The 11,220-nt window shown below is 35.1% G+C and overlaps 1 protein-coding gene across 1 annotated transcript; it reads left to right on the top strand.

Moving 5' to 3' along the window:
* Nucleotides 1-2,117, top strand: LOC107914390 (uncharacterized). Its single transcript, XM_016843291.2, has one exon. The coding sequence runs from the start codon at nt 642-644 to the stop codon at nt 1,962-1,964; it is 1,323 nt and encodes a 440-aa protein (XP_016698780.2). The 5' UTR covers nt 1-641; the 3' UTR covers nt 1,965-2,117.
* The last annotated feature ends 9,103 nt before the right edge of the window (nt 2,118-11,220 follow it).

The raw sequence follows: 11,220 nt of genomic DNA, 5'->3' as shown, positions 1-11,220 counted from the left end.
TACTTTGACCAGTTGCTTTCATTTTCATCACTGCCTTTTCTCCATCTCTCTCACACACACAAATGGCCGCCCCACGCCATCATCTCATCCTTTTTTCTGTGAAACCACAAGCAGCAGATTAGCTAAACCAAATTTCTCTCATCTCTTTAATTTTCTTTAATCCCACAAAATGAAAATATTTAGAAAATAAAGAGAGAGATAAAACCCCTACTTTTCCTCAACCTTAGAAGGCTAAAAGGCAAAAGATTGAACAAGTTTACTTTGATTTTACCTCTCTTCTTCAGCCATTGATGATCCCTGAGCTTTTAATGCTCTTTCGTTCAAAAACAAAAGTAAAAAGGAAGAAAGAAAGGCAAGCAAGCTAGCCAAGCACTGTGTTGTTTCGCAGATTAGAGGAGCTTTTAAAGACAACATATGGGTGGTACTTTCTGATGATTCCTGAGATAGTGTTTCTTCCAGAAGATCTTCCTCTTTCTCTCTTTCGATCATGCTTAGCTCTGTGTTTTGTGTTTTGTAGTTTCCTTCTTAAATGAGTCTGTCTGAGCATGGTGAAGTAAGCAAATAAATCTCTCTAGTCTGAGACAATCCCACATCTTTGTTCTTTTCTTTTACGTCTTTTGTTTCTTCTTGTTTTTTGTATCATGGACTCGGGTAATAGTGGTAGCTTACAATCTTCTAGTGGTGGCAGTGAAGAGTATGATTCACGCGTTGAGTCAATCTCAGCTTTTTTGAACCATAACCCATTCAATAATATCGGCCATGGTGCTTTGGGTAACCAACCACAGCCGCCGTCGCCGCCGCAGCTGCTACAGCAACACCAGAACCATTCTTCATCGCCTATGTTTGACCCTTTGTCATATTTGGATCATCCTCTATCAAGATCCCTGCAACTTACGACGACAACAAATCCAGGTTCGGTCCTCAATCTTGATGTGATTTGGTCAAAAAATCAAAGATCTGAGACCAACTGCACTGATCTTAGTGGGTTCATGGCTTCCTCACCGGCACCAACGACTCAACAGTTGTTCACCAACCAACAAACACAAAGTAGAGCCACTTTTCCATTGTTGCAGGTCCCTCAAGGACCAGAAAGTTCGAAGCAAAGGTCGGTTTCAGCCACAAATGGCCAACCCAACAACAACGCTATGGTGCGTAACCCAAAGAAGAGATCCAGAGCTTCTAGGCGTGCACCAACAACTGTTCTGACCACTAATACTACCAATTTCCGAGCCATGGTTCAGGAGTTCACTGGGATCCCCGCACCACCCTTCACCTCCTCACCTTTCCCAAGAACCAGGCTCGATCTATTTGGTCCACCTTCTACTTTGAGATCAACCCATTTAGACCTTTCACCTCCTCATTATCTTTTAAGACCATTTGCTCAAAAACTCAACCCTCCATCATTTTCAAGCTCTTCCATGGCTGACGCTCTAGTTTCTAGTCCTATTCCTAGTACTAACAACAATAGCAACAACACTAGTTGTAGTTCAACTTCCATTAACTACCAACTACCATCCGAGTTAAGCCATTTAAAGCAGCCTCAAAATCTACTCAACATCAACATGCAAAACCCAATTCTTAACTTCCAATCTCTCCTTGAAACCCCTCCAAAATACCCACTTTCCAATTCAAACCTTCTGGGAACAAAGCCACAAGATATTCCACCAAATGAGACTTGTCTCAAAATGGGTGCTTTGGACGAGTTTGGTTTGAACCAGGGCCATGTCAATGCCAACGCCAACCTCACCGGGCTTCAAAACATGGTATCACAACAACAACATGATCAAAGTCTCCTAAGGTCCATCAATAGCAGTTACAACAATAACAACAACCAGAGAGTCTCCAAAGGGAAAGTGAGCAACTTGTCGTCGTCTTCGTCGGAATTTCATGCGGATAAAGGGCCGGAAAATGTGGCTTCAAGAAGTGAAGGTATGGTGGAATCATGGATATGTTCTTCAGATTAGCTTAGGAGTATCTAAGTAATTTCATTAAAAAAAAATCAAAAATGAGAAAATCTGAAAGAAAAAAAAAAGAATATCGAGGAAATGATGGTGAATATATCACAATGATGCATGAAAGAGATGGAATCTTTCTTCTTTCCCATATTAACCATGAAAGTTTAACTCTATTTTCTGTCTTTGTTTTTTTATCTTGAAGTTTAAGGTTTAACCTTTCCTTATAATTTAATTATTAAATGTACTTGTAAATAATAGTCTCTCGACACCACGTTAAATTTCTCATACATAGTATTATTATTTTCATCATACATACATAGATTATCATGGAAAATTTGTCAACGTTGGTGTCTAAAAAGTTGGTATTTAATTACTTTTATTTAAAGAATTTTAATTTTAATGCGTTTTTTTAATTTATAAAATTAATGTATTAATTATAATTTTCATGTTAATGTCAATTTAAAGAGTATTATTGGGCACTAATTAGCATTATGTTTTTTTAGTTTTGGATTTAAATGCTTTTTAATTTTTAATTATATTTAAAATGGAAAATTTGAGATATATACAAAAGAAAAAAAACCCTCGAAAGTTGAAATGAGACAAAAAGAAAAGAAATTTTTAATTTGGGTTTTGAAATTGATGGCTATTTTAAGGATCAGAAATGAAATAACGAAATCATGAAAATCTGTGCTCTTTTTTCTTTGTAAAACCCTTTCGGTTTTATTTATGAAAGACAGTAATTTGCAGGAAATTAAGAGCAAAAGCAAGATGTTGCTGTAAGAAATCAAACTGCTTTATTTGTAATGAATATTAAAATGCCGAGGAGTGAGTAGCGGCGAGATTTGGGGAATCCTTAGTCGCCGCAATATTAGTTTTAATTACACATTTTTTCCCCTTAAATTTTACTTCAAATCTTCAATAATCATTATTAATTTATAAAATATCAAGATTTTTCTTTTTCTCTTTTTTTTTATCACACTGATTTGATATACAGTTTGTAATAGTAATAAATAAACAAAGAAAGACATAAATTCCCGCCAAGGGGTTACACATGCCGCAAGCAAATCCCACAAAAAGTTTGATCCCTACTTTCAATAAAAAGAAAACTGTTTATCATTGTCGCAAAGTGTTGCATGTAAGGGTGTTATATGTCTAAAAAGTTGGTAATCTTTTTCATGTTATTGATTCATCATCATTTTACTTCAATTTTAATAATACAAACTTTCACACTTATGGTTTAAATTTTGAATGATTAGAACAGATGGGAGGGTGTGGGTTTCAAAAAAATAATTCAATCTTTTATTATCTTATATAATTCTTTTATATATCAAATAACCATTTTATTACTGATCGTTCTTTTATTCTAATTTGGTTAATATGTTAGGTTATATTATGCTATGCGCAAGTTATAGATTTAATTTAATTCTTATTCTTTAATTTAATCATTCTTAATTCTTGAATTTTTTTTTTAAAATTTGAGATTTTAATTCTAACTCAAATGACAGTTTTTATATTCGTTAATTAAAATGGTATAGCTTTTTTAAAAAAATATGACATTACACATGTGATAATATGTTTGCCACATAATATTTTAAAAATTAGCAAAATTCAACTTAATGAATTTAATGACTATTATCTTAACTTATATAGAACGGTGGTTAAATCTCTTATCAAAAACTCGTTTGACACGAATTTAAATAGTCTAATCGCCATTCCCTACCTTAATATGAAAAAAAAATATACAAACATTAAAAATAACAAACTTAAATTTTTAACTTATGTATAGACGTGAGATTAATAGAGGTAATAAAAACAAGCACTGGATTTTTGGGGAACTTTTATAAAGGAACCGGTTGTAACACATTAAAACCTTCTTTTGTTTATTCTTTATTTTATGTTTTTAACTTTTTCTCATATATGTACATAAAAGTCAAATGATTAGCCATATGGGATCGTGGGAGAGGAGAGAAGAGATGGGGGAGAGTGACCCTCCTTTTAGGCACGATGGTGGCCCATGCCCAGTGTGTAGCATTGCTAGCTTTTGCTGTTTAGCAATGATGGCTCTTCCCCCTCTCCCCTCAGCCCACTGCCTATGTCAAAGGCTCAGAACAGTGTGGCAAACTGGTAAAACAAACGCATATCTTTCTCTCTCCCTTCGATAAAAAAAACCCTACGAATTTGAGCCAGTACTCGAAAAGATACACAACTTTTGGCATCCCCCATCCAACAAAGGCTGCCACCATTTCCCTCCATTCTCTCAAAAAGCTATGTTTTCATTTCAAAGTACCCAAATCCAGCAAGCCTGCCAAGCTTTCGTATTTATAGAATAATATTATCATATTCTCTAGAAAGTATGCCTTGTTTAATCTAAGCTTAACTACTTTTTAATTAACCTGTTATGTTAATTCATTTTTCTTTTTTCTCTCGACCTCAATTTTGAACCAATGGGTTTGCAGGCGAAAGAAATTAGTTTGTCCATGAATTTGATCAGTATTTGATTTTTATATTTTACCTAAATTTAATTTGGGTTAGATTTTGCTCCGTTAAAAATATCAAAAAATTATTTTTATATTAATATAATTAAATTTAAATAAAATGTTTTTAATACTAAATAATGTATTCATGTGAAGTCATTAAGATGCAACAATCTAACAGCAAATATATGAACTCGAACGAGATACTCAAAAGTCTCCTCAATTCAGTATTACCTCAATCAATAACATCGCTTTGATGTCACACTCGATAATTCAACCTTAGCAGAATCTTCCAGGTATGGGTCTTTTCCTTAATAGTGATGGTGCGGTAGAGAGAGTTACTGGTCTCTTGGCTGCTGGTGGTGTGGTTAAAGATGAAATTGGGGAGTGGATCCTTGGATACAACCACTTTTTGGGGAAGTGTTCGGCTTTTGATGCTGAATTATGGGGTATTTTGGATGACTTATTATTACTGCAGAAACAATTATATGATAAGGTTATTATTTAGTCAGATAATCTCGAGGTTGTTAAAACCATTTGCGACAATCATTCAGTTGGGCCGTGTTCATCTTTGATTAGGCAAATTCAACAGGCATTGTCAAGTGAAGACAAGTGGCTTCTGAAGTATACTCTGAGAGAGAATAATTAAGTAGTGGATGCTCTTGCGAAATTGGCATTGAAGAATGATGGGGACTTATGTATGTTTGATGAGCCTTCTATGGAAATTCAAGTAGCACTAAAAGAGGATAACGCAAAAGGTCTTTTGAATTGGATCCATTTTATGTAATTAGCATGTTTCTTAAGTATGATATATTACAAAAAAAATTGATGTTTATGATTTTCAAACCCTTAAGCCGGGGAAGGCAGTAATAATGTCTGCCTTTGACTGATAGTTGCTTGACAACCACCCCCTCTCTCGTATTATCTTCTTCATTCCCTTCTATTTCTTCTCCTCTTTCTTTTGTACTTTTTCTTCCTTTTCCTCTTCTTTCCTCCCTTCACTTTGTCCTTTCTAATCATCTGTGTCTCCACCTTACTTGCCGATTATTTATTCTTCGTTGTGGGGTGACTCTCTGACTTCTAACCCTCTTAAATAATATATTTTTCATCTTTTCACTCTTTCTCCTCCACCTCTACTCTGTCCTCCTCGTTCGCCAATCGTCCTCGTATTTTGGCTTTTGGAGGCCATGTTTTTTTATATAATAAATTTGGCATAGGTTTCCCTTAGATCCTCTCTTGAGGGGAGGTTTTCTCAAGATAAAGAGGAATTATTACTTCCATGACACCCCACACCAAACCCCGATAATGGGTTCGAATACGAGATATCACATTCGTTGCCAGAGAAACTCAGACTATAATCATATATTGTATTCACTAAGCAATCTAGTTAAAAATTCTTTGTAAAATCATTCAATAATAATCAAATTCAATTTTAAGAATTTAAATTAAGTTGAAAACATTTAAAATAATTTCTAGGTTATTGGAAGTGATCAGGACTGAGTATTGGTCTTTAAGAGTCAAAATAATTCAAAACAACTCAGAACATGGGATGGACCCCTATTTGGCATAGATGTATCGATACAAGTCCCTAGTACTATAGATATGTAGATTATGATTGAGTTGTTATGATACGACTAGCTTCATGTTCAAATACAATTATGCTTGGACCCAAAAATCATCTCAAAACTCACCTAATTGGACCCTTAAGATCACAATATCAAACCATAACTTATAACACTCAAAACCAAGTTCAAAACATCATTCACACATACAAAAACTCCAAACATCATAAACCCATACATGCTAAAAAGTTATCATGCTTAAACATTAAGCTAGTTTACTTGGAAAGCAAACAACCAATCATTCAAAAGCATAATCTTCATATACCAGCTTCATACTTCATCTAAGGCATCAAACATAAACATATTATATAAATACATGCTATAGGCATAGTTTGACTCAAGTCATATAATCGTCCATAATACCAGGCTTCTACAACTACTTATTAGCTTAGGTACATGCCAAGACACTTCTAATATAAGTAACAAAAACTTTGGATAAGTTGAGGTGAAGATCTTGGATGTTGTTGAAGATTACGAACTAACGATACCTATTTGTCACCTACGCACAGAATAAAAAATATGCACGTTTAGCATTGAAAGCTCAATGATGCTAACATAATTTGAAATCAAAATTGTAACACCCGGATATCATTATTATAAATCCGAAATTTAAGAAGTTAGGACTAAATTGAGATGAATAACAAATTTCAGGATTCCTATCAGGCAATATAGAAATTTAAGTGGCCAAATTTCGACTAGTTGGATTCCAACTTTAGTTCAGGTAGGATAGAATCGACAAGTTCCAAAGTGGGAGATAAAATGATTAAGAATGGATGCTGGATATGGTTGGTGAGGACCGTGCATAAAGAGTATATATTTAGCTTGAGAGGAGACAAAATTTTCTAAATTCTGTTGATAACTTTACTTCTCTCTACATCATCATCTTCATTCATCCCAAAGAAGAAAAGGGGATGCTGATGAAGGAGACTCTGCATGTAGCAGTAGAGACGCGGGTTTAAGGCTGGTAATAGAAATATAAAGAAACTGGCAAGTCTCTTTATCTCCCACTGTGAGTAGGTACTAAAGAAAGAAGTCAAATAAGACTATCAAAACTTTTGTATAATTTAATATTTCTAGGTTTCTAAGAATTTACCGCCATGAGTTTAACCACAACATGGTTGTCATATTTAGCCCCCAAGACAAATGAGGCTATGGCATTTGGACTAGCTAAAAAGTTAAGGACAAGATAACAAGGTGAGTATCTACACTTTGTCTCTGGTTGCTAAATGCTGATAAGAGAAATTGACATGTTAATGTCGATCGTATTAGTAGTTAATTGTTGAATGATTATTTGGCGTAATGTATTGCTTAATTATGTTCAACATGGTATACATGATTAGTGCATGAATAGTATGATAGGGGATGTACAAGCCCAAATTTTCCCGGGGGCCCAAATAACCCTTACAATGGCCCAAACCCAATAATCCAAACCCAATACAACACAACCCAAACAAATTTAACCCTAAGCCCAAATGGCCCAAAAAAAAACTTAGGCCAATTTCCAGCTAAGGGAAACCCTAGGTGCGCCGCACCTAGGTCTTCAGCCTCCAGCGCCGCAAGTCACAGCCACCTGCCCTTCTGACGTCGCTCCACCTGCTCCACCTGCAAAGAGAGAAACAAACACGCAACAAGGAGAAAAAGAAGCAGACAACACAAAACAATGGAAAATATTGAATCTTTTTCTTTCTTTTTGTTCTTTGGCTATAAAAGCCGAACATATTTCAAAAAAAGGGGGGGAGCCCTTTTGAAAAGAAAAACAAAGAAATAAAGGTGACCCTTTTGGTATCCGAATCTTTCTCTGTTTATTTTTATTGTTTATTTTTATCTCCTACACTAAATAACAAACGAAAAACCAAAAAAACCTTACCTGCGCCGCACCGGAGGAGAGAAGACGAGCGGTTTCCCCTCGATCTTCGGGTCTCCGGCTTCTTTTTCGGGGATTTGGCCTTAGATCCGTACCCTAGGGACGCTAGGCTTCAAAAGGGGACCGAAAAGGTCCGATTTTGGACCTCCGGCCGCCACACACGGTGGCTCTACGGCGGAGACTCGCCGGAAGCCTTGGCCGGGCCATCTCCGGAATCGGAGCCTGAGAAAATGAAAAAAAGAGAGAGTTTTCTCTCTGTTCTTCAACAAAATGATGAAACCGTTTTATTTTTAGCCTTTTTTTTATATTATATTAATATAAAACGGCGCCGTTTTGGTGGGGTGGATCCGCGCGTCGACCCGACCCTTACCAGGAGGATCCGCGTGTTTTCCATTTTGGGGAATTTGCGCAGATGGTCCTCCCCTTTTTGTAGCGCGTTCAAATCAATTTTTTATTCTAATTTTCGCCCTTTAATTTGATGTCCGCTTCATTTCGGTCCTCGTCATAGCGCTGCGTTTTGGAGGGTGGGAAATATTACCCTTTTAGTCCCCCATGTCATTCGCGCTTTTTAATTCGGACCTTCCCTTTTATTTATTTTAGATTTTTCCTTTAATTTCAGCTTTGGTGTCAATTTGATCCTCTGTTTCATTATTATTACTAATTTGTTTAGTTTATTATCTTTACTATTGTTAACATTAGTTTTATTATTATATGTTTATTTATCTATGTACACGTATTATAATTTTATTATTTATATTATTACTTTGAGTATTATATATCAATGGTTAATTTCATCACGTATTTTTAATGTAGTATTATTTTATATAATAATAAAATAGTATTAACACTTTGGGTTTATTATACATTCGTTTCAAAAATTATTATGTATTATTGTTTAATCTTCATTATGTATACGTGCACATATATATATATATTATTTAATGTGTTGTGACTTATTCCTTTAATATTACTTTAAAACCTATTTATGAAGTATTTATTTTTAACCATATTTTTAATTCCTTTCAAATATTCATTTATATATTATTTATCTAAATATAAATATAATTTCATTTTTATATATTTTTTAGTTATTTCAAAACTCATACATTTGGTCCGTATTTGCCTTAATTGACTCGTTTTCTTTTAGTTTTGAATGTAGATATGGATATTAGCATAATGTACAATAGAGATTATTGTTGCTATGTTTGTTAGTATTAATTCATTATTTGTTCATTATTCTTTGATATGCATTTGAACTATATATTATCTTTTACGTCATACATCACTTTTCAATCATGTCATATTGTAAAATCGTGTTTTATCAAAGCCACTACAATCACCCTATTTCATAATTTTCAAAAAAGCCTCGTTCTCATAGTTCTGAGAATTGTGCCCTCACTTACTGGGCTTCAATTTTCGATGAACTTGGATAACCGAGTATCCTTTTTTAATCAAAACCCATAAGTAAAAAGCTCATTCTCGGGAATTCGAACACGTTGTATCCTAACGCATTGGATATGACATGTTATTTTCTCGAGACGAGGATTTTAAAATAAAGGCAATGCTCGATATTTAGAAATTTTATGAAATCGAACCCTAACTTACTGGGTTTTGATTTTCTCATTTGACTCAGATAATCGGATATCCTCCTTAAAATGCATAGGTTTAAAAGACGAAGAATAAGCTTAATTTTGAGGATTTGAAATGTTGCACTCTAACTTACCAGTATAACAATTTATTTCTTTAAATAAATGAGCTTTATCTTCCAATTCATTTTATTCAAAAAGAAAGGATCGTATTTAAATTCGACATTAAGACATTAAGTAATCAACTAGGTACCAATTTTGGCGTATCGAGGGGCTAATCCTCCTTGTGCGTAACCGACTCCCGAACCCATTCTTCTGAATTTCATGGACCAAACTTGTTGTTTTAATAAAATCAAACGTTTATAAAAACAACCACTTTTCGAGGTGACCCGATCACACCTCATCTAAAAAGATCGGTGGCGACTCCCGTTTTTTGTTTTCGTCAAAACCCAAGTCGACCCCCGTTTTTCATCCAAAAAATGGTGTCAACAGCTTGGCGACTCCACTGGGACAAACACGAGAGTCAAGCCATGAGTTGATTACTTTTTTGTCTTTTTGTCAAAATCAAAAACCTAGTTTAAATATACGATCCTTTCATTGTATTTTATTTATCTTTATTATGATCTTCGTCATTGTGATTCATAATTGCTGGTGTTAAGTTCAGATTTATTTTTGCACATTGCATTGCATGACCGTTGTCATACCCCTTTAAGTGGGAGTGAAAGCTACGCCTTCGTGAGGTTTTCACCTCCGCATGGGATAGTGAATCGCTTTCGGGATACATCCGTACCTATGTCTTCGTGAGATTTCATCTCCGCATGGCCATAGGGAATGTATCCCCTGAACTGAACTCAGTCCGTATGAGCCTATAATGGGTGAGGATCGAGGAATCTGCTGGTTTCGGGTACCCTTACTTTAGAACAACCCTCATATAGTAGACTTAGGAACTTAACCTAGGTAGAGCCACTCCAAACCCCTAGTATCTACCTGATTAGTACTTTTTGTTTTCTGTGCTTGCTTATGTTTTGTACTAACCCTTCTTGTTGGTTTTGATTATGATTGCATACATTGCATTTGCATCTTAGGAAAGAGATATGGATTCAAATCAATTACTAAATTAGAAGCTTGTCATGGAATAGAATTCCTTGATAAATGGAAAAAACAATACGATTCCCCATATCTGAGAACATAGAATGCGATGAAGAGTTCGTGACCTGCTGGTCCTGGGGTCGAACATTGTCCAAAAGCCTTCAACAATGACGAGCCTTATGAGATGGGCAGATGATGATCGCGACCAAGATCAGAAAATAGCTAGCAATGGCATCTTTGTGGAATTACCTCAAACATGCGGATGAAGAAAAAATCGATGTTGTTTCTTGGAATATGAGGTAAGGTCGTACATGTATCCATTTTATGTAAGGGAATTTGCTTTCTAGAAAAGTTTCCTAAATGTAATTGAATCAGAATCAACGTCTCTTTAGGCATTCATTTCACGCATCTGCATCACATTGCATCATATGCATTAGATTTTCACGAAGTGACCCTAATTATGTAAAATTATTTCAGCTAATCTGGAAAACCAATCAACCAAACATCCTTACGGTACTCATCGCAAAGCCAAAGAAATGGATCAAAGATTAGAAACTGGAGCAAACGCAAAAGAGATGCAAGACCAGTTACAGGTGCAAATGAAAAACATATGGAAAAGATCCAGAAAGA

This window comes from Gossypium hirsutum, chromosome A10 (genome assembly GCF_007990345.1).
Source record: "Gossypium hirsutum isolate 1008001.06 chromosome A10, Gossypium_hirsutum_v2.1, whole genome shotgun sequence".
Classification (NCBI taxonomy): Eukaryota; Viridiplantae; Streptophyta; class Magnoliopsida; order Malvales; family Malvaceae; genus Gossypium; species Gossypium hirsutum.
The sequence above is the reverse complement of the archived record's forward strand: the minus strand, read 5'-3'. Positions and strand labels throughout refer to the sequence as shown.